The sequence below is a fragment of the Calliphora vicina genome, chromosome 3 (assembly GCF_958450345.1).
Source record: "Calliphora vicina chromosome 3, idCalVici1.1, whole genome shotgun sequence".
Lineage (NCBI taxonomy): Eukaryota > Metazoa > Arthropoda > Insecta > Diptera > Calliphoridae > Calliphora > Calliphora vicina.
The window spans coordinates 57,888,786-57,913,853 of record NC_088782.1 but is presented as its reverse complement, the minus strand read 5'-3'; the positions used below and the strand labels follow the sequence as shown (position 1 = coordinate 57,913,853).

At 33.7% G+C, this 25,068-nt stretch overlaps 2 protein-coding genes across 2 annotated transcripts in view; both read left to right on the top strand.

The window, feature by feature from the left end:
* The window catches only part of Lmpt (Limpet), a 335,549-nt gene that overhangs the window by 78,475 nt on the left and 232,006 nt on the right, over nucleotides 1-25,068 (top strand). The gene's annotated exons all lie outside the window — the stretch shown is intronic.
* LOC135954633 (uncharacterized) lies at nucleotides 14,696-23,411 on the top strand. Its single transcript, XM_065504838.1, has one exon. It carries the CDS (start codon nucleotides 15,276-15,278, stop codon nucleotides 17,163-17,165), a length of 1,890 nt encoding a protein of 629 aa, XP_065360910.1. The 5' UTR covers nucleotides 14,696-15,275; the 3' UTR covers nucleotides 17,166-23,411.

Sequence of the window (25,068 nt, the reverse complement as noted above, 5' to 3'; positions counted from 1 at the left end):
GTGAGGAAATATGATTATTTAAAAAAAAATTTTTTTGGTCAAGTTGTAGAAACATTTTATGTATTCGTGGTGAATATGTATGAATTGACACAGTCGAATAAAGCACACTTGTGTGTTAAAACAGTCCTCATGCATACACATTTGTGGAAATATTTGAAAAAATAATTGACAATCACGTGGAATTTAGCAAACAATTTTTGTCTTAAATTCCTGGCCACCACTGTATGTGTCCGACGTGGCAGTCAATGTGTTAAGGGTAGACTGGCTCATCAGTATAGATTCGAATATCAAAAACCACGTATATACGATAAAACCTTAATAAATTTACGGCCCTAAATCTGTAACTTCTAAACCCTTAGTCCGATTTGAATGAAATTTCACATGAGCAAAGGGGAAGTGTTGTCGATCTGGACCTCATGAGCCCACCAGGAGCTGGGCCAAGGGTCCCCAAAGTAGGACACCTCGGGTATGGTCAATTTTAAAAATTATCCTATTTTTTCGTTTGTGTTCCGATTTCAAAAGAATTACATATATAGAATCTCCTCATCGAGCACTACATGAAACCTCGTAACTATCAAGCATTTGAAAATTAAATTTAAAAATCATGACTGAGTCCAAAGTTACATGCATTTGAATTTAAAAAAATTAAAAAAGGCGATTTTTCGCATTTTTTTTGGGAAAAAAGTACTTTTATTCTTTTTAAGTTATCTAAAAAAATTCTAAGAGGATGTATAATTAATTTGTACTTTTTGAAAATCTAACATTACATAAAATATTTTAAATGAAAAAAAATATAATTTTTTCTGTAAAATTCAACTTTTAACAACAAAAATTCTCAAATAGCATAGTCGATATCAAAATATAGTAACCTATTTTAGATTGCCCAATATGTTCTTTATTATTTTGTAAAGGGTTCCGATAACCTCGCCCCTGGTATGGATATTATAGCCAAATAACCAAAATATCCCATTTTTGGAATTTTTCAATACTTTTTTGGGAATTGCGGGATTCCTGATTACAAATTTCAAAATTATTTTTTATTTTTCCATTTTCAATGAAAAAATCTATATAAGTGTAAAATTTCATTAACAAATATTCATAAATAAAAATTAAGTTTTCCCTAATTAATTAAGTGCTCGATGAGGAGATTCTATATATGTAATTTTTGTTGAAATCGGAACACAAACGAAGAAATAGGATCATTTTTAAAATTGACCATACCCGAGGTGTCCTACTTTGGGGACCCCTTGCCTTGTTACAGATTTATTTCCCTATTTTTTTTCTCATACCACTGTGCACCGCCCACACATTTCCTCACCGTTCAACCATCAGTGATGACATCAAATGGAGTTTAATTCTTTCCAGTTGTGTCGAAGCAAGTTTTGATAGTGCATTAGTCAAAAGAAAACTTATATTTTGAAGAGTACATATTTGTCATTTATTCTCTCTTAGTTTTTCAATATTATAGTGTAAAGAACTAATTTTCGAATTCTGTACCAACAACGCATCATATGCGGGAAGTTTTGCTCTACTTGTTTAACTCGCAAACAGTGACGCAGAAGCATATCGATTGCTCACCAAAGCTTATGGTGAATGTGTTCCATCGGTTTCAACGTTCGGTAGATCGTTTGTGCGGTTCAGAAGTAGTGATTTTGACACAGAAGAAAAATATCGCCCAGTCCAGTCAAAAAAGCTTGAAGACCAAGAACGCCATGAAGATTGTTGTCATACTCAACAAGAGCTTGCAAAATCATTGGAATCTAGGATTCATCCAAAATCAGGGACCATAATAATTGAAGCCGAGAGCCCTCGAAAGACGATTTTTCATGTCCGCAATGACGTTTGAAAGCTATAAAAGAAAATCATTTTAGCACCGAATCATTACTAATGAAAATTGATCCATTACGATAACTCGAAGCTTAAGAGATCGTATGTGAAGGCCGGCCAACAAGCCGAATCGACACCAAAGCCAGATATCCATGGCGCTAAGGTAATGTTCTTTATTTGGTGGTACCAAAAGCTTCCTATCTATTAGGAGCTGCTGAAATCTGGCCAGACCATCACAGGGAACCTGTATCGAACGCAACTGATTCGTTTGAAGCGAACATTGACCGAAAAATGCCCAGAATATGCGACCAAAAATTAAACCGTTATATTCCATCATGACAACGTTCGGCCACTTGTTGCAGTACCTGCTAAAAAGTATTTAGAATGAAATGGTTGGGAAGTTTTGCCTCACGCACCTTATAGTCCAGACCTTGCCCAGTCCAACTTCTATTTGTTTCGAACGATGCAGAACGCTCTCTCTGGGATACGCTTCACTTTTGAACAGAGTGTCCGATATTGGCTTGATTCGTTCTTGGCCTCAAAAGGAGAGCAGTTCTTTTGGCTTGGAATCCATATGTTGACGGAAAGATGGGAAAAGGTCATAGCTAACAATGGCCAATACTTTGAATAAATTTATATTGTAGAAATGTTTCAAAGTAAAAGCTAAACATTTTAAAAATTCCCGCATTTTATTCGATATTCAAAACTTCTATATGGAAAAGTTTTAATAATAAAAGATTTTTTATAGAACAATTTTTGATAACAAAGTTTTCTGTATAGAAAAGTTTAGATAACTAATTTGTCTGTATACCAGAAAAGTACATAGTTGAGACTTTTTGTTAAATTTCTTTTACTGCAATTTGCATTAATCATAATTTCTACTCAATCAATCACTTCATCTAACGCCACTTCTATTATTTGTTAACAATTGCTTTTGACCAAAAATGGTCTTACAATGGGGTTTTGCGGAATCGGAAGTCAGTAGATAAACAAAAAGAACAAAGAACTTCTTCATTTAATTTTGTACTTTGCTCCAAACACCATAAATGGCGGGCTAAAAGTGTAGATTTTTTTTTATAAACAATAGATGAGCGCATCTATAGCCACTTGATTTGGCCGGCCAGACTGAATGGAACAAAAAACTTGTTTTTGTTTTGGTTATATTGAGTTGATGCTCTTAAACGATTGATGACGACAGTGATCGAGACAAAGAAGAGAAAATGATAAAAATAAATATTATGATCACAGAAGTGGAATATTTTATTTATTTACTTGTATGAATATGAAAACACTTGATATAGACATGAATTTATTTGTGTTTTTACAAATTAACACCCAAGCTGATGATGCACTTAATAAACTGGTCTATTTAACAAGGCGAATTATGGTAAGAATGATAATAAATGTTGCAAAATAAAATTTGAGTTGATAATTGTTTGTTAGAGAGATGGGCTACAAAGATGAATAAAATCGATTTTTTAAAATAGAATTTTTTAATTCATAATTAAAAAATAATGAATTAGGCGTGATGTATAAAAAGATAATGTTTCTCTTCAAACATACGAGTAATCTCTTTGAAATGAGGAATTTCAATTTCCACAATATAATTTTCTGACCCTATAAAGTATATATATATTCTGGATCCTTAAGATAGCCATGCCCGTCTGTCTGTCTGTCTGTTGAAATCAATTTTCTGAAGACCCCAGATATCTTCGGGATCCTTATCTCCAATAATTCTGTCAGACATGCTTTCGAAAAGTTTACTATTTAAAATCAGCAAAATCGGTCCACAAATGGCTGAGATATTAGGAAAAAACCAGGACAACCTCGATTTTTGACCTATTTTTGACCTATATCTGGATTACTAAGTCATTAATATAGACAATATGGATATCTAATGATAGATATTTCAGAGACCTTTGCAATGACGTATATAAAACCATAGTAAGTTGGACCTACAATGGGTCAAAATCGGAAAAAATATTTTTTAACCCGAATTTTTTTTTCACAAAAAGTTTTTTTTCGCTAAATATTAAAAATAAAATTGAAAAAACAACAAAATTTTAAAATTTTTAAAAAAAATTTTAAATTTTTTAAAAATTCGAAATTTTTTTCCAAAAAATTAAAAAACTGCAAAAAAAAAATAAATTTTGTTTGCCTAAAAATATTTAAAATTTTTATTTTGAAGTATAATATATAAAATTTGGCACAGTCGAATATTTGTAGCTCTCTTACTTGTTGTAGTCTGATCTTCTTACAGTAGGGTATGATTGAAATCAATATTTCTTTTTAAAATTGATTGTGATTATTTTTGTTTTGATTTGATAGATTGAACACGTTACAAATTTAATACAAATAATTAACACATTTTATTTTCGCTGTAATTATTATTATTATTGTCATTATTCGCGTAATACTCAGTGCTAAATTCAATAGAAAATGGAATTAAATCAAATAAATGGACAATAGAAAATAGACCCACTTGCGTATTAAAAGGTTTTTGAAAAATAGCAATTATTTGTTGAAAACTAAAATCAAAATAAGGTGTTAAATAAATAATAATGACAACAATAATAAAACAAGTTATTTTCCATACAATCATCAATCAACCGATCACAATGATCGCTACAATTGATTGTTTTTTTTTTTGAAACTTTAAATGTTTTTTTCTACTTAAATCGTAGTTTTTAATTCTAGAATTTAAGTAATTTTATTTATTCGAAATCTTTTAAGTTGATTTTTATGAACTTTTTTGCATGACGACTACGAGTTTTAAATTAAAGAACAAAAAAATTATAAAACGCCTCCACTTTTTATGAACCATTAAAATTCAATAATAAAAAAAATAACACTAAAATCAACTTGCAAATATGTCGTGGCTTAAAAAGTCACAGAATAAATATTATTTGTATTACACATTGTTTTTGAAATCCACAATATGGAAACTAACCCCAGAGTTATTTTATTTATTTATTTATAAAGAATTAGAGTACAATTAAAATTATAATCTAATTTAAAAATAAAGAGCAATAGCGACTGAGGCCTTCAGCTCACAGGTTAGTATAGTTATTTAGTGAATAAATTTTATTACAATGATCAGTATGTTAGAAATTGTATAATAATGATTTGTATAAATTATATAGAATGGTAAAGGTTAGTAGACTTTAAAAAATTTATTATTATCGATATATTATCATCTGTTGGGTTAGCTAGAAGTTGTAGTGGATCTGTGTTTCCAAAGGTGTTGATCCTTTGAGTGTTGTAAAGAGGGCATACTGATAGAAGATGAGACGGATTGGTTGGATACGATACGTCGCAATTACATGGTGGTAAGATTTGCATATTAATGATGCAGCCGTGGGTAATTTTTGTATGGCCGAGTCGAAGTCTTGTGATTTTAATGAGATCCATTCTATTTGTGTTTTTATATTTGTTTGATAAATTTATTATGCTAGTATTGTTGTTGTTAAATTTTCTATACCATTCTGATGTTTGCTGTATGGTATTGTCTTTAGCTGTATAATAAGTTTTTATATATCTCATTATGTCTTTTGGATTATAATTGTTTGTTGTGATCAGGGGAGATTTCAAAGAAAGTTTAGCGGCAGCGTCGGCGTATTCGTTTCCAGTGATGTTGCAGTGACTTGGAACCCATATTAATTTTAAATCAGAGTTTCTTTTGATGATGCTGTTACGGATTTTGGAGGCATAAATGTTGTTATTGGAGGTATTTAATATGGATTTGAGTGATGAGAGGGAATCGGTACAGATGGCAAATTTACCACTTTTGTTGGCAATGTGTTCAAGTGCTTTGGTGATTGCTATTATTTCCGCGGAGAGTATAGAACTGTAGAGTGGCAAGTTTCCAATTTTGATAATTTGATTTTCTGTTGTTACGCTGTAACCAATATTATTTTCATTTTTGGAACCATCGGTGTATATGAAGCTGTGGTTTAGCAACTTGTATTTTATTTCATTAAAGTAAGCACAGAAAAATGATTGATTATTATTCTTTGTGTACTGGTGTAAAGATAAGTCGAAATTGTTTTTATCCAATATCCATGGTTCATAATTTTTCTCTCTGGTACTTGGTATTTTAATTGGTATATTTAGTATGTCGCAGTTGTATTTTATTCTATTGATGGTAGATGGTATTTTTGCTATCTTTTTGCATTTGTTAATTTTTTTCATAATTGCGTTTAGGGGAGATGAAGTGTCCATAAAAGATCGATATAGTTTTGTTGTAAGAATATCTCTTTGGGTTTCCAACGGTAGTATATTGGCCTCTGCGTATAGGGACTTTGTGCGTGAAGTGGGAAAGGCCCCCAATGAATACCTTATTCCCGCGTTTATTTGGCAGTTTAGTTTCCTAAGAACTGATTTGGGAGCATGTCCGTAAATTGGTAAACCGTAATTTATTTTTGATAATATTAGGGCTTTAGTTATTTGTATTAGTGTGTAAGAATTGCAATTGAATTTGTGGCTGGAGAGGCATTTGATTATATTTAGCTGCTGGCTTAAAGATTTTACTAATATGTTGATGTGTTCGTTCCAACGGTATCTCTTGTTGATATGTAGTCCTAATAACCGTAGATTTGTTACTTCGATGGGTTGAATTTGATTAGATATGATTAAGCACTTGCAAGATTTTTTACGGCAAATATGAATAAATTTGCATTTTCTTGGTGATAATACCGCTCCAGAGTAGTTACCCCATTCAAGGATGTCATTAAAAAGTGAGCTTAAATTTAAGACAGGATTTTTGGTTTTGTTGGATTTTATAATTAAATTAAAATCGTCAGCATATGAAGTGAAGTCTATTTCCCGATGAAGTGAGATGACTTTGCATAATTTGTTGTAGGCTATGAGGAATAGAACGACGGAGAGTGGGGACCCTTGGGGTATTCCATTATAAAGAGGGTAAACATTGGAGTAATACGATCCTACTCTTACAATAAATTTGCGGTTTTTCATAAAATTTATTATGTAATGTATTATTCTAGGTCCGACTTTCCATGTGATTAACTGTTCTACGATGGGGTGAAGTCCAATTTTATCAAACGCTTTTTGGAAATCCAAGGATATTATTGTTAGGTGTTTTCTAAGTGACAGCGTGTCAGCTATTTGGTGGTCTATATATAATAGACTGTCAATAGCTGATTTGCCCTTAGAAAATCCAAATTGTCTACTGTCTATCAATCTGTTAGTTGTTAAGAACCACCATAATCTGTTTGCAACGATTTTGTCTAACACTTTGGCTAGACAAGGGTTTAACGATATGGGGCGGTAAGAGTTGAGAGACGTTTTGTCCGTATCTTTTTTATAAATCGGTATGGTGATGCTAAGTTTAAATTGCTGTGGTATATATGTATTAAAAATGTTGTTGAACAGACTAAGTATGCGTTGTTTTACTATAATTGGAAGTTTTTTAATGATTACATATGAAATCCTATCTATTCCGGGTGTTTTGCCTTTAAGATTTTTTAGGACATTGTTTAGTTCGGTGATGTTGATATTATGTTCAATTTTTAGGGCCTCAGGGCTGGGATTCGTGATTGTAGTGTTAGCAAGTATATTGTTTTTGTGAGTTTGAAAATCTTGTGGAAAATTATGGTCAGAAGAGTTATCCGACCAAAATTTTGCTAGCTCGTTACTTATTTTAAATCTATCGGAGATTACTATATCTTGGGTGGTTATAACGTGAATAGATTGTGTGGATTTGTAACCGGTAAAACTTCGTATATTTGACCATATTCTATCGGCCTTGGAGGATGGGTTTATTGTGGATGTTAAATTATAAATAGATTTTCTTTTGGCGATTTTAATTTCTCTTTTTAATAAAGCATTATATTTTGTTTGTCAGAAAGATAAGTCAACGTGGGAAAAAGTGGAGTGAGTATTAAAAAGGGTAGGTGACGAATTATTTAAAAGCACGAAGTTATTGTTGTTGATGAAGTGAGATAGAATTCTGCCTTTTTTATTATTTATTGAAGAGCCCCAGTTATTGTGCCAGCAGTTAAAGTCTCCTGTAATCAATAAAGGTGGATCAATATTATTGAACATATTGTTGAGGTTTTGTTGAGTAAAATTGTTGTTTGGAGCTATATAAGAAGATACAATTTTGAAGTTTATGTTTGAGTTTATTTCTACGCATACAGTATCGAAGTCATTATTAACGTTAATTTTCTTGTGTTGGAGCGATTTATGAATAAGTAAAGCTACACCGCCATATCTTGTATTGGAGGTGTTATGCGCAAACAAATAGTAATTTATCGGAACGGGGATATTTGTAAGGCTATGAAGATGAGTTTCTTGGAGTGATATTATTTTTGGTGAGTAGAGTTTGATGAGTAATATAAGTTCATTGTAGTTATTTTTAAAACCATTTATATTCCACTGGATTATATTCAATGTCATAATGTGGAGAGATATATCAAATTTATAATGAAAGTATTGTTGATGGGTTGCAATGAACAATTGTTATTACAGGCGTATGTAGACATTTTAAGAATTTTTAGTTCGCTTGGGGTCGTTAGTTTTGGCTATTTCTTTTGCTAATCGATTTCTTGTTCTTTTTGAAGTATTTTTTGGAAGAATTATGCTTTTATTTTTTCCCTCATCTAATGTTTGTGATGATGTACTATCGTAATCAGATGCTGTTAAATCGTCAGAATAGTTTTTAGGTTCACGTGTTGTTGTAGATATGATTGGTGGAGGCATTTTATTATTTAAATTAAGAGAAGAGTTACCATTGTTAAGAGATTCTGAATTGTATAATGTTATTGTTTCTTTTTCGTTGCAGTTGGAGTTTTTGTTATTTTCGTTATTGTTGTTACTAGAAGTTGATTTAGTTATAAAAGAGTACGTTGATGTAGAGTGGTGACGATCATTATATTTTTTAATTGCAGTTTTTCTACTTGTTTTTTCCAATGTTATGATGGCTTGTATCTCTTTCTCTCTCAGAAAGATTGGGCACGATTTATCATTAGCTGAATGGCTGTTGTTATTATTGTTATTTTCTTTGCAATTGATACATGTTTGAGTGTTGTTACAGATTTCATTCTCTTCTTTTAAGTGATACTCTTCAGAACAATTAAAACATGTTTGTTTATTTTTGCAGAACTTAGCTAAGTGACCGTACCGATAACAGTTTCTGCATTTGAGGGGGAGAGGAATGTAAGGTCTAATTTTAACTTTCTCATAACCGATTGATAATTCAGACGGGAGAGAAGTAGCTGCGAAGGTGACAATTATCAAACCAGTTTCTTTCAACTCGTTGTTCACTTTTCTTAATATTTTGTTTATTTTACATACATTTTGTGTTTTGAGTTCTTTTAGAATCTCGTCCTCTGGAATACCACGAAGGTCATTTGAGTAAACAACACCTTTTGCATAGTTAAGAGACTGATGCTCAGATAATTCGATTTCGATTGTAGAGGAGAGCGATGTTAGTTGAATTAAATTTCTTGCTTGCATGTATGTTTTTGTTTTAATTAGAATTGTTCCATTCAGTAGTTTTTTACACATTTCGACTTCACCACCGCACGTATTGTCAATAACTTTTTTTATTAAAAAAGGTGATACTTCTGCAAGGGATTTTTCACTATTTATACGGGTCATAATTAAATATTTTGGACCGGCGGAAAGAATTTTAAGTAACTTTTTTTGTCTAAAGTTATTGGCGGTTTATTATTACCGCTTTCGTCTGGAGGGTCTTTCATGATTGGTAGAAAAGTTTTTATTACAGATTTGTTATCGAGAATCTTCTATTTAAGCGTACAAGTATAATCACGTCTTGTGTGGGCGAGTTAATAACTGGTACTGTGTGAAACCCCAGAGTTATTTTGTACGAACGAGCAAGAATTTTTATGTGAAAATTTTAGATTATGAAAGAGATAAACTGTGATGAGGCAAGGCGACTTAATAAACTAAAGTTCAAATATTTCCCAAAGTTAAAAAAATGTTTAAATAAAACAAATTTCCATTATGAGCAATTCCAAGTCGAATTAGGATTACTATTAATTAACTGAGGGTAACGACATCTGTTGTACTATTGGAGATCCTAGGATCGCCGATTTGAATCGCGATATCGGTAGCTTGGTAAACGAGTAAATGAAAGACTGGTGGGTTGCAATCAAATATTCTAATAGTGAAAACAGTACAACCTTCTTCACCATTTACAATTGTATTTCAGAATTGTCTAATTGCATTTCAGTAGATTCTCATTGTATTGGGTTTATGATTTAAAATAGATAGACAGAAGGTACGGACATTACGCTTGTAAGTGCAAGCAATTCGCCACTTATTACGAACTGGAAGGTTATCTGACGTTTGCAATAGAATTAGAATCTGAAAAGGGACAGGAGGAAACCCAAATGGGATGATCATAAACGGATCCTATATGAATTACTTCCCTCACCTTTGATAGGTAACACTAGGGATATTAAAAGCGTTGTTGAAAAAATCAATCTCTCCCTTAGTGAGGCCACAACGCGAACGTATATTCCCTCAGTACACAGAGGAAAGGTAAGATCTCCGTGGTGAGAAAGTTTACTTGTTGTAAACTTTTCAACGAGCAGAAAATATCAGGAAACTGGTCACCGTATAAGTCTATTTTGAACAGATCTAAGAGTCAGTTAAGAAGCGCAAAACGTAAGTTCTGGATGAATTTCTGCAGCGGAGTCGAAAGTTCCTCCGAGACCAGCCGTTTGCGCAAGATCCTGACGAAAACACCAACTGTTCAAGGTTACATTCAGAAATAAGATGGTAGGTAGAGCTGGTCACTCATTTTCCGGGGAACCTGCTATTAGATATGGCCGTCAATTATAATTGACGAGGATATAATAAAATGGGCCATACGGAGCTCCTCCAATTTAGAGGCTAAACAACAACAGCAGCAGACAACAACACAGCAAACTACTACAACCTAATTTCCGCGGAGCTTCGACTCTTACAAGTCTCCGGGATCGGACGGCATATACCTGCTAAACTACAAAAAAAATAAGTATAGATCTAGTCACTCCTTGGCTGATAGCTATTTATCATGGCTGGCTCACATGGTCGTACATACTCAATCGATGGACCGTATGCACTGTGATATTCATTCCGAAAGGAGGGAAACGTCACACACCAAAACAAAAGATTTCAGACCAATAAGTCTGTCATCATTCTTGCTGAAAACCCTTGAAAGAATCATCGACATCTACATTCAAGTGTCTTTGAAAGAAGGATTACTATCTTATTCTCAACATGCCTACATGAAGGGCAAATCTATTGAGACAGCACTTTACTCCTTAGTGGGTTACATTGGGAAATCGCTTGAATTTGAAAATTTCACATTAGTGGCCTTTATGGAATCTGCAACTATATGTTCAGCCCTACAAGATCTTGCTCTGGATCAATAAACTATAAGGTTTATCGTGAACCTTCAACACTACATTCGTTCTGAAAAGGGAACGGTCATGATTACGAGAATGGTCACGATGGGTAAGCCTTAATGAGACGTCTAATCACCACTTCTGCGGAATCTGGCCATAAATAGTCTGCTTAGGAAATTGGAAATCATGGGTTATAAGACTGTCGTCTTATAACCCATGGATCCACCTGGGCACGATATCACAACGGTTGTAAAATGCACTCAGTATACAAAGTCGTTGGAGTACTGACAGCAGACTGTGTGTGAACCCAAGCAAAAACGAGCTTGTACTGTTCACAAGGAAGAACAATATTCCTCATTTCTCGATACCCCGATTAAATGGTGTTGAACTAACACTAGCGGACATCGCAAACTACGTTTAAGTTATTCTGGATGGTAAACTATCCTGGAAACCCAACACCCTATCAAGAACATCCAAAGTCTTGGCGGAAATATATGTATGCAGGAAGACCATAGGTATGCATTGGACCCCTGTATGTAAATTTGCTATTTGATACGGTCACCAAGCTGATATTATTCTATGGAGTGTCTGTATGGTGGAAGGCACTAGACAAAGTCTCAGTTTGTATTCTATTCGTGAGGGTTTTAAGGAGAATAACAATCCTCATAACAGGAGACCTAAGAACGGCAGCAAGAAAATCACTCTTTTCTGGATCCCTGTGGATCTAATGGCCAGAAAAATGGCATTCACTACAGCCTTCTGGCTAAATGCGATTGGTGCATGGAAACATGCTCCATATGGTCAAGAAAGTGTAATCGGAAGTATGCAGAATCTTCCAGATGGATTATTGCATCTCCAAGCCCTTCCTATCAAAGAACTTCGGTTTCTAAATTCCGTACAATACCGAACTAACGGACAGACCTTTACATAACACAACAAGTCTCTCAGTCTATACGGACAGTTCTAGGAAGGAAGATCGAGTTGGCGTAGGAATTCGGAATTAGGCTCTCTAGAATTCCAAATGAATGTAGCTTTATTCAAGCTGAAATATCGGCCATTAAAAGGGCGGCTATCTGGTTCAGTTATAACAAGATATCAAGCAGGGATATTCGTATTTATCCTGATAGTGCGGCCGCAATGTGGCTGCATGGTGTAGTGCTTAAAGTGCTTGCCTACAAAACCAAGCACCCCAGGTTCGATCCCTGGCAAAGGACGAAAAATGTTCATCATGTTTTTCGAGTTTTTAAAATTAACCCCCCTCTAAACAATCCATCCAACGAAACTGACACAAAGCTAGGCTGGATCTTATGGCAACATCCTACATGTATCCTTGGACCCGCTATATCAGACCAATCACCAACTTAGCAGCAACAGCAACCGTTTAACGAAACTGATACAAAAATAACAACAGTCTGGTTCTAATGGCAACATCGTACATGAAGACGCACTATACTCCAATAACAAGGAGTGCAATCTTACATGGGAAATATGCGAAAAACAATTGCAAACAAATCGTATAAGATTAAGTTGCTTTGTGGAAGCCAGGTGTAATGGAGAAAAAAAAAGTCCGGCCGCAATAAAATCTCTGACAGGTGTGTACACAACATCAAACTTAGTCCAGGAATGCCGAGCATTCTTAAACAGGATGACGAGACATTCAACAATCGTACTCATGTGGGTACGTGGACATGCAGATATTAGGGACAACTGTGTTGCTGATGCTTTGGCGAAAAAAGTCGCCATGTTGATTGAAGGAGACATAGACTTCTTGTGCGGGATTCAGTTATCTAATTGGAAGCTATAAATTAGTAACTTTTAATATATGCTCGCTCAGACAAGATGGGAACCCAGTTATACGATAACCAGAATGATATGAAACCCGACTAAACCGTGTACGGACACCATATCTTCTTGGCCTGACTCGCTCACAATTTAGTAATGTAGTGGTGGTGATAACCATGTGACCATACGATATGACTTGGCCTGCCCTATAACGACATCTGTAGAAGTTGTCAAAATGAAGAGAAGGATGAGAACAATTCTTCTTTGTCATTGTCCGGCATTAGGAGATCTATGCACAAGATTTCTGGGTCATTGTTCCTTAAATAGTCTTTCTGAGCTTTCGGAAATGAAGTTAGAGTAAATCAATGCCTTTATCAGGCTTAGCAATTGGCTAATCAAGTCAAGCCAGACGCGGCAATATCCACGGAGAGACCTAATATCCGTGAATTTACTAGTGCATAATGTTCTCCACCCTTCTTCTACTTCGACTGTCCCCTTCTCTTTTCATTTCTATCTGTCTCTCTTTTATCTTTAAGGTAATTATCTGTATTTGGTGGGAGCAAAAGGGTTCTATATATTATGAGCTGCTGAAATCTAATCAGATCATCACAGGGAAGTTGTACCGAACACTATTAATTGCTTTGAAGAGAGAATTTGCCAAAAAACTCTCTGAATATGCTTAATATTCCATCATGACAACGCCAGGCCACATTATGGAATACGTGTTAAAAACTATTTAGAATGAAGTGTTTGGGAAGTTTTGCCTCACCCGCCTTATAATCCAGACTATTTGTTTCGATTGATGCAGAATGCTGTCTCAAGCTGTTTCAGGCTTGATTCGTTCTTGGCCTCATAGTATGAGCAGTTCTTCTTGCTCGAAATCCATATGATGCCAATTTAGTAATGTAGTGGCGGTGATAAGCGGACAGTGCACATTCGGCAACCATGCGAGAAGACTAAGCCTGTCCTATAACGACTTTTGTAGAAGTTGTCAAAATGAAGAGGAGGATGAGACCATTTTTCATCTTCTTTGTCATGGTCCGGCATTAGGGAATCTATGCACAAGGTTTCTGGGAAATCGTTCCTTAAATAGTATTTCTGAGCTTTCGGACATGAAGTTAGCGTGCATCAATGCCTTTATCAGGCATAGCAATTGGCTAATTAATTCAGACATGGAAATCTCCATGGAGAGACCTAATGTACGTGCATAATATTCTCCTCTCTTCTTGTGACCACCATCCTATTCACTTCTTCTACAAGTTTTTCCATCTGACTGTGCCCTTCTCTTTTCATTTTTATATGTCCCTCTTTTATCTTTATTTTCATTTATAACTATTTTCTAGCATTTAACTTAAATTCTGTTCGTGTAAATATGACAGCTGTAATTTGTACAAAATATTAAATAAACAAAATTACAAATTTCTCTATTACATTGTTAATGGCAGTTACGTATTTGTTTATAATTTTTTAATTACGCAAAATAAAACAAAAAATAAAACACTGACACTGTATAAAATGAAGTTCAAACTAAAAATGGTCAAAACAAGATACTAACTCAAAGATACTCGTCATTGTTTTAAACACTTTTTTTTAGAGTCTAACAAAGCCGGTACTGAAAGCTTTGCCATGTTTGTGTTAAAAAAACTTCTATTAGTTATACTTCTAACTACTTACCACAGCTGGCTTTTACTCACCAAAAGATATTTGTACTCATAAATGCACACACTCTAGCTAGATACAGACAGACCGACAAACAGTTTTAGATACAATCTCAGCTTCAGTTTTAATAACAAATTTCAGCAGCTTTTTTAGAGTAAAGTTTTCAGTTGCTCGTAAACAGTTGGCGCGTTAAGTTTGTAAGAACGCTTGAATAAGTTAATGAAATAATTTTTATTTTAAAGCGCTGTAAAGATAAATCTAAACAATATTGTTTAGCTTCTAGTTTTTTTGTGTGTTTTTGTTAGTGTTTTGGAAAATCAAGAAACCCTAAATGGGTGCGCTCTATAAAAGTAAAATTACTTTAAAAATAACAACAAAACATTAAAGTTTTCATACCAAAATAAATGAGAAGATCATTAAAGTCATTAGCTAAAGATACGAAGGTTAATTACACGTAGCAAAGTGTTACAAGTTTAAGACGAAACAACAAAAAAAAAACAACGAAAAAAGATACAAAATTATAACAAATCTAAACTAAATTGAATTAATAAAACAAAACAAACGAACATTTAAAGAAAAAACGGAGTGTCTGTGTGTACTGAAACGGAAAACCTTAACGCCCGCGCTACAATGTCATTCTTTCGCAATTTACGTTCATCTATAACGCGCGGTCGTTCATCATCACGCGATACCACTCCCGTACGCAACTCCCGACCCGGCAGTGTTATAAGTTCTCTTAATAGCAGCAGTGGCAAACGTAGAGATTCCATTGAATCACGCTCCGATTCTTTGTTTAATCGCAGCGAAACCTTCATTTTGGATGAGCCCGATGAGACAACGCCCTGTCACTCAAATTGCTCTACTTTGGAGAAAAAGTCCAAAAAATCCAAGGTTCTGGAGAAATTTAGCACCTTTACGAAACGCAAAAAGACTCCCGCAGTAGACAACGGCACCTTTGAACATCATCCCAGTGATAATGCCACCAATACTTACTACAAATGGCAGGCCGATGGTGGCAATAGTTTGGACTATGACTCACAAAATGATCCTTTCAATTTCCTTTACGAACAACAGTCCAGTTTAAAGTCTCTACATAATCCCAGCAGCTCCTCACAAGCAGATTCTTTAAAATCTTCCAGTTCTCCTATTTCAACATCTTTTGATTCTTCCACTTATCGTAAACCCAAAATGCCTACAGACCTCAAGAAACAATTGAAACATTTAAAGGATCAGGAAAATGGCAGCAAAAAAGTCAAGGAACCAGTAACTTTAGCTCTACAAGAACAAGATAATGAAGATGAAGAAGACTCTCTAAAAGCTGATAAATATAAAACCGTGACACTCAACAGTTTTCGCAAGTCGTTTCGGGATAAATTTCTGCAACAACAAAAGGATGCCGCACACAATCCAGCCTGGTTTGTGCAGGTGGAAAATCCAGAAATGGCTAAACTCCAACGAGAACAACGAGAGTCTTCCAAGGAAAATCGTCGAGATCTGTTGGTATTTCAAAATGATAATTATAGGCCAGGTTCCAGATCTCCCATAAGGGACTTGAACAATCGCAAGCCAGCAAGATCTCCTACACGTTCTCCGGTAAAGCGCAATGAAACTTTTAAAGTTGAGCGCCTAAGTCGCCTCGATAAACAGAACTTAAAAACCAAACCCGAAGAAACAGCACCCTCTATACGCATAGAATTTAAAAATTCCATAACGCCTCACATACCAGGACGTATGGTGCCGGTGGGTGTAGCCAAACCCATGCCCTCACAACACTATTATCAAAAGCCGGACAACACAACCATGAATACTTCCTACACCATTAAATCATCGGCGGGCAACACCTCATCAACACGATTAAACAATCACTCACCCATTAGATCACCTTGGCTAAAATCACATTCACCCACGCGTAACCTAACTAGCAATACACCTCGCCTGGGACGCTATCAAACCCTGGTGCAAATTAAAAACGACAAGATACGACAGGCCTCACCGGTAACCGTACGCAATAACAGACTCTCCACACGCATACAATTGCATGCAAATGGTCCTTCGAACCCGGAAAGGAAAACCAACCAAAACTCTAATTCCCCCACGTTTGGCAAACGCTACAATTCATCTGCTCAAATGCTTAATAATAATGCAACAGCTGCAAAAGCACAACCCTTAAAACAAACATATTTTGGAGATACACAACCCCATACAGCAAGAATCACCCAGATACCCTCCCATATCAGCCGAACACGAACCGTGGGAACACCTGCCTATGACAGCTATAAATATCACACACCATCATTGTTTAACTCGGCCACCACATTGACACCATCATCATCACGTTCAACGCCTTCACATTCTGTCAACAACATTCACAGCAGCAGCCACAACAATCTCTCCTATCTGAAACACTATCAACAACAGCAAATGCCGCCACAGCACCAACAACAGCATCAGCAACAATCGCGTATCGTAGTGGCCGGGCAGAGGCGTTCTCGCTCTCCAATTAAAGTTCCCTGGCGGTAGGCGTAGTATTAGACAGACTTACTGTAGTTGTTTGTCGTCTTAGTTTTAATATTTTTTTATTTAAATAGAACTAGAATTTTTGAGCAAAATTGTTTTAACTAAAAGTCGTGTGTTTGTTTTAATTTTGTTGTTGTGTCTAAGTTTATGAGGAATTTGGTTTTAAAATCTGAACAAAATACGGGGCGTTAATATAGTCATGATTTTGTTGTTTTGTTGATTATTTTGCATTTAGAAAACATGATATTTATTAAATGAGTTGCCAAGTTGTTTATTTTAAATTGGATAAAGGGGAGAAGCGATCCAGTGATTCACTTGTTTCGATTTGCGAAAGTATGAAAATAAATATTTTCGAAGAATGAAAATGATTTTGAGATTCGCCTATCCCTCAGCCTGCCAAATATCTACAAGGTTTACTAAACGGAAATTCAATCTAGAGTCGTATACCATAATTATCTACCTAGACAGTCTTACAGCAATCAATGCTCTCAGTTCCATACCGATGAAGTCGAAATGCTGACTGGATTGTATACATTCCAAAACCTAGCTTCCATATTAAAAACAAGTCGTGATAAACGGGTCGGCCGTAGACGAAATTGTGGCGCGAATCGACATTTACTTCCCTTAGTTTGCGATATCAAATACGATCAATGAAGGTGCACTCAGGGTTTCGGAAGACCTGTGGTCTACAAGTGCCTTTTATAGAATATTCAGAATGTGACCTATCTTAATTTAAACTGTCTCAGGAAAGGGTCGTTAATGAATCACTTGGATCGGAGGGATGGCCTGTGATTACCACTTGTAGAATATTCAGAATGCTCAGGCCCTCTTTGACTCGATCAGCCTTCTTATTCATACTGGAGACTTTTCATGTGACTGCTATACAAGAGCCTATCATGATTTGTATTACCTGAGAAAGCAATCGCTAATGGATCTAATAAGATTTGTCATAATCGACCAATGGGCATTCAGAGGATCGGAGGGATAACCTACGATTTCCATTTGTAGAATATTCAGAATGATCTGACCATATTTTGCACTGGAAATGACCAAAACTCGGTTGGGTATTGGTAGGGACTCGATAAGCCTTCTTATACATACTGAAAACCTTCCATGTGACTGTTTTACAAGACCCTATCATGATATGTATTGCCTGAGGAAAGTATCGCTGATGGATCTAATAAGATTCGTCATGATCGATCAATGGGCAAACAAAGGATCGGAATGATAACCTACGATTTCCACTAGGAGAATATCCAGAATGATCTGTCCATCTTTGGCACTGGAAATGACCAAAACTCTGTTGGGTCTTGATAGGGACTCGATAAGCTTTTTAATACATACTGAAAACCTTCCATGTGCCTGCTATACAAGAGCCTATCATGATTTGCATTGCTTGCGGAAAGTATCGCTGATGGATCTAATAAGATTCGTCATGATCGATCAATGGGCATTCAGAGGATCGGAGGGATGACCTACGATTTCCACTTGTAGAATATCCAGAATGATCTGGCCCTCTTTGGCACTGGAAATGATCAATACTCTTTTGGCTCTTGGTAGGCACTCGATCAGCCTTTTTATACATACTGAAAACCTTCCATGTGTCTGCTTTACAAGCGCCTATCATAATTTGGACTGTCTCAGGAAAGGGTTGCGTCAAGAGCTGGCCCTCCTTATTAAGTTTTCAAATTTTAATTTTTTAATGAAGCTTATTACCATTAGACTCTATGAGTCCTTCCAAGTTTTCGATCGTTTTAAACAAGATCAATTATGAGGAATTGCACTATTAATGAATCTTGTTATCAAATTATAGGAAACTTGATATATATACTTAATCTCATGAAGACATATCATATTGTATTTGAATAAAACACAATCACCCCTATCACGAATCAATATTTCACATTTTTCATTCATCAACTTTGTTCACGTGAAAAAATTTCCAAATTTCCCTAATTTTTAAATGGATTTTTTAAACAATAAACATCTGTTACATAGAATAAACGCATAGAACGGAAGGAGAGAGTAAAATATTACTCTCTTTTCACACATACGGGTGATACAAAAACAAAATACATGCAATACATTCTCATGAATTAGGTTTCTGACAAGAGACTTAGGTTTTTGACTCTCAGTTACCTATCTAGTTGTTGTCTATGATCTATTACGAATACAATCAACTATTGTGAATGAAAAGTTCATGAGAATATCACGATAGCAATTTTCCCTTCGAGAGAAATGGATATTTCATGGGAACATAAATTTCACATGTTTTGCCGATGGGGATGAGTATAATTTAGATATCGGGCTGAAATTTCAATATATAGAAGCAAAGCCTGTAATCTCCACTTTTTTTAGTTTCTGTAAGAGGTAACTGTCTCCAATGCACATTGATGTCTTTATAAACGGATTTGGTATTTGGCTGACGAACCACAAGCATTCATCAAATATAACTAGATGTTATTCTTAGATAAGTTCACGATTAAAATAGAGATTCAAGGCTTTGCTTCTATATCCCTCAAATTTAGTGTAAAATTCAATCTACGCAGATTCTTTGCTGCGATCTATTCCTTGGAGCAAATTTTCCACTATTAATTTATAAAGGGTTTTTCAGTTGGGACTTCCGAACTTTGACATTTTGGAATTCGATATTATTCCTGAGCAAATATTCGTTGATGGCTTGTTTTCATAATCTAAAGGGGTTAAATGACAAGAGCGAGGCTATATTTGGACCGAATTGAAAGGACTTGTCATTAGTAATATGTAGTTTAATAATAGATGTATTGAAGAGGAATAACTGATGTATTGAAGAGGAATTTTGGTAATCTTGAAATCTTTAGAAATACTCTGGTAGTAAGGCCACCAGAGTATTTCTAAAGATGACAAGTCCTTTCAATTCGGTCCAAATACAGCCTTCAAACAAGGCCTGACAGCGAACTTCATTAACCATATCATGGGAATCATTTTTAAAGACTAAAATTTGCGGTCTATCAGACTTCCGGAATGAAATCCACACCAAACATAACCCAACAACATTTGGCTATCTCACATTGCATATTTTGATAATAGCAAAGGTCATAGATAAATACCCATAGATCGGAAACTCTTCTATGAAAGACCTAACTCAGTTGTCAAAAACTTAAGTAGTGGGAATGTATTAGTAAAAAATACTATGTGAAAACAAAAACTATCCTCGTATGTGTGATTATTTTGAGTAATTTTTGTGTTTGAGTTTTTTCTACAGTTTCTGCTCTATGTGTATTTCTCTATGACATAGCTATTAAGCCAACTTTATCCAAAATTTAAATAAGCTCTCAATCGACTCAAAATTTTGATAGTAATTTTTAATAATTTCAAAACATAAAAATCATTATATCCCCAAAACCCTGTTCAGAATGATACGAATCATGACAGGAACAAATCACTTGTTTTGTTGGAAAAATTCAAACTAACAATTTAATTAGTTTGAATTAAGAGAAAATGACAGGTTGCCTTCACATAAAGTTTTAGAAATCGGTATATAACTCCCAGGAACCAGTCATATGACTAATTTCTTGTCAATTACCTTCCCTTTAGGGTACTTAAACATAACTAAAACGTGACCATAAAAGTTGTACAAGATTTTTCTTCCATTAAATTAAGACCCATCTCGTCAATTCGTTATACTATGTTCACATTTGCAGAGTTAATCATCTCAAACGTGATTAAGCTCTAATCACTTCAAAATCGAGATGATTATCCATACATTTAAATGATTTGTTAATCACTTCAAATTGACATGATTAAATCTTAATCACTTCATTAATCACGTAGGATCAACTGAACATACCTCAAACTGATGATGATGTAGCATCGGCCACCTTTTAGTGTAGTACCGATAAATAAATTTTGACAGAAGTTTTCTTTTTTTTCTCCTTAAAAAACCTTAAATAATTCATCAATGTTCACAATTTCATTATTAAAAAGTTTAAAATAATTTGCTGATATCTTTAATAAAGTATTTATTTCCATATTTAATGCCTTAAATAAATATAAATTTGTTTGTTGTTTTTTTATTTGTCAACTAAATCATTTTAGTGTCAACTTAATCATCTCAAATGTAATGTGAACGGCTTTGATTAACTTAATCAAAATTTTGCTTAAACGCGTTTAAAAGCCCAAGTGTGAACATAGCATTAGATTGAATCAATGAATACCAAAATTGAATCATTTATTTTAAAAACCAGTCAAGTAACAAATTATTGATTTTGAGTAAATCAAAGAAAAAATTACTTTTTCAAAATTGAAATAGGGGCTAGTAGATTAGGATCTAGTAGGAGCAGTCAAGCGCTGTCACTTGACTTCTTTCTGCACTAAACACGGATTTCCCGGCTTTGCTTCACCATAATAGGGTGGCAGTATTTAATTTATTTTTCATTAACCAATGCATTTACCTTTACAAAACAATAATCGTCCAATAACTCAATTTGGGATTTTTATACCCTTCACCTTCGTGAGAAGGTTTGTAATTTTCACAATATAATTTTGCGACCCTATAAAGTATATATATTCTGGATCCTTATAGACAGCGGAGTCGATTATGTCCGTCTGTCTGTCTGTTGAAATCAATTTTCTGAAGACCCCAGATATCTTCGGGATCTACATCTTCAATAATTCTGTCAGACATGCTTTCGAGAAGTTTAAAATCAGCAAAATCGGTCCACAAATGGCTGAGATATGAGGAAAAAACCAGGACAACCTCGATTTTTGACCTATATCTGGATTACTAAGTCATTAATATAGACAATATGGATATCTAATGATAGATATTTCAAAGACCTTTGCAACGACGTATATAAGACCATAGTAAGTTGGACCTACAATGGGTCAAAATCGGAAAAAATATTTTTTAACCCGAATTAAAAAACAAAAATTTTTTTTTAAAATTTAAAAAAAAAATTTAAATTTAAAAAAAAAAAAATTAAAATAATTCGAAAAAAAAATTGTTCCCAAAAAATTAAAAAAACAACTTTGGAAAAAAATGTTTACCTACAAAATATTTAAAATTTGTATTTTGAAGTATAATTTGGTGAAGGGTATATAAGATTCGGCACAGCCGAATATAGCTCTCTTACTTATTTGTTGCTTGACTGGTTTTTGAAATAAACAATTCATCAACAATTCAAACACTAAACGTTTGGGAAAACATGAGCCAAATCTTTGGTATAATGATAGCTTTAAACTGCATTCCAATTTGCCAATTGTCTAAAATTTTAGTATTCCGTGATATTCTTTGAATTATTACAACTAAATTATAATACAAATTAACTTAAGCCTAATTAAAATTTACTTTCTAAATAATAATTCCATTCCCATTTCATTATCTACTATCCCGTTTTTAAATACTAAATTTCCCTCTCTTTGGCAGCTCTTACTAACATTTCGTGTATCTTGTTTGTTATTAAAATCTCATTTTAGCAAAAAAGAAAAAAATATTTATAAAAAATAAATAAATTAAATGTAATAAAAACTCAATTATAGTGTCGTGGTGAATCATCGATAGACATTTTTGTTGTTGCTTGTTTGAAAGGCTGGGGGATTTCCATATAAGATTCGTTTAGATTTTTTTTTAATGTTATTTTTGCCACTTGTAAAAGTATAAAATTAACATTAAATGAAATGATTTTTACAACAGGTTATAAAATGTTTTTAATACACACTGAACAACAAAATGAAATGAAACCGAAATAAATCAGTAAAATTTAAATACGAATTTAAATAAATCTTATAAGCTAATAATTAATACAATCAGATGATACTTTTTTAAGAAATATTTCTAAAGAGAAAAGAAAATATCTTAAATGGAAATATTAAGAGCTTATTTTTGGGCATTACCTATGGCATTACTCAGTAATAAGTGATTGTTACTTGCTATATTACTGAAAACTAAAAAAATAATGTAAATTAAGAGTTTAAGTCATGTCTATGTAATTTGTGCAATAATTATTTTTAAAAGTTTTTCATAATTTCGTTGCTTAGTGTCGTGTAAAAGTTGTATTGTCAATTTTGTCTAACATTGTAATATTTATTTTGTTTAATAAGGACATTGAAACTTATACTAATTAAGTTTTACAAAAGGCATTGTTTTTATTTATGAGTAAAAATTGTTATTTTGTAAACAATTAAATTAATTTGTAAGTTTAACTTGTTTTGTTTATTATGTTTATATATGTATATATAGAGAGATATAAAAAGTTCTTATTAAATGTAATTAAAGTTATAATAGTTTTCTCAATTTTATTTAAATAATTACATAGTTTTAATAAAACCAACGTTTTTTTTATTTAATAAAAAATTATTTAACAAAATTACTTAATTACTAGCTAATATTTAGATATTTCTAATGACAAAAGCCTTATTAAGGTCGATTGAAAAAAAATAACAATAATATTTAGAGAAATTAGAGCATTTTAGACCGATTAAGACAATGCATGTACTACAAATAGAACTTTAAGAACTTCATTAACATTACATTAACATACATTAAGTTTTTATTTGGTTCTTTTTGTTTTGAAATTCTGGAAGGAAGTTTCGATTCTTTAAGAGGATTTTGGAACAAACTAACTCCCAAATGAAATAACTCCCAACAAAAATTAACTGATTTCAAACCTGCAAATGGTTAAAATAAAATTACTCCCAGTATTTGACAGTTTTAAAATAATAGAAAGATTACTCCCAAAAAATGTGAAACAACTTCAAACAAAAGTAAAGTAATTCCCAATATACAATTTTTATACCCTACACCACCATAGTGGGGAGGGTATAATGCGTTTGTGCAGATGTTTGTCACGCCCAAAAATATTAGTCTAACACCCACCTTAAAGTTTACCGATCATTAGAATCACTTTCTGAGTCGATTAAACGATGTCCGTCCGTCCGTCTGGTTGGCTGGCTGGCTGTCCATGTAAACCTTGTGCGCAGAGTACAGGTCGCAATTTTGAAGATATTTCGATCAAATTTGGTACATATTACCAAGGCTATTGAAACTGGCTGAAATCAGTCCATTATTTCACCTAGCCCCCATACAAATGTCCTCCCGAAATTGGACTTTATCGGTCATAAATGTTTAATTTATACATGTATCTGCACAAAATTCGCTCCAAATAAGTTTTATATATACAAAATTCATGTTACCAAATTTTGTTATGATCGGTCCATAATTAGTCATAGCTCCCATATAGACCCGCTTCCGAAAATCACTTTAACGTGCATAAATCGCTTAAAAATGTTGGTATACACACAAAATTCAACTTTCATATAGCCATAAATCACACGACCTAATTTCATGGTGATCGGTCCATAATTGGTCATAGCCCCCATATAAGGCCCACTTCCGAAAATCACTCACGAATATAAATTATTGATATTTTAAAAGAAAAATGTTTTTGCTCTTTTACTTAGTGTAGGGTATTATATGGTCGGGCTTGACCGACCATACTTTCTTACTTATTTTAGTATGAAAAAGTGCAATATTTTTGAATGACAGAGTTTTAAAGTGGCATATTTTTGAATCTAATTGAGATATTGTCTTGAAATTTTTGTTGTTATACCAAAAATTAACTTATCTAAATAAAAAAAATATTTCGGAATAAATTTGGATCAAATTGTTCCTAATATTTGCAGTCCTATTCAAATTTTGATACAAATTTTAGTTTTAGAATCTCAATAAATATGTAATATGCAGGGCAAGGATTTCTATGCAAATGCAAGTTTGTAGTGAGTAACTCAAAATCACTTTTGACAATTTATCTTTCTGAATCGACGAATTTGCAACAATTTGCATATTTTGCATATTTTTCTTTTAAATGCATGTATTCAGCATATTTTTCCATTTGATTGCATATTTAATTTTCTTTTGGATATACAG

What these genes read in the sequence shown, in the direction of transcription:
- LOC135954633 (XM_065504838.1), top strand. Translation starts at nt 15,276, where the DNA reads ATGTCATTCTTTCGCAATTTACGTTCATCTATAACGCGCGGTCGTTCA.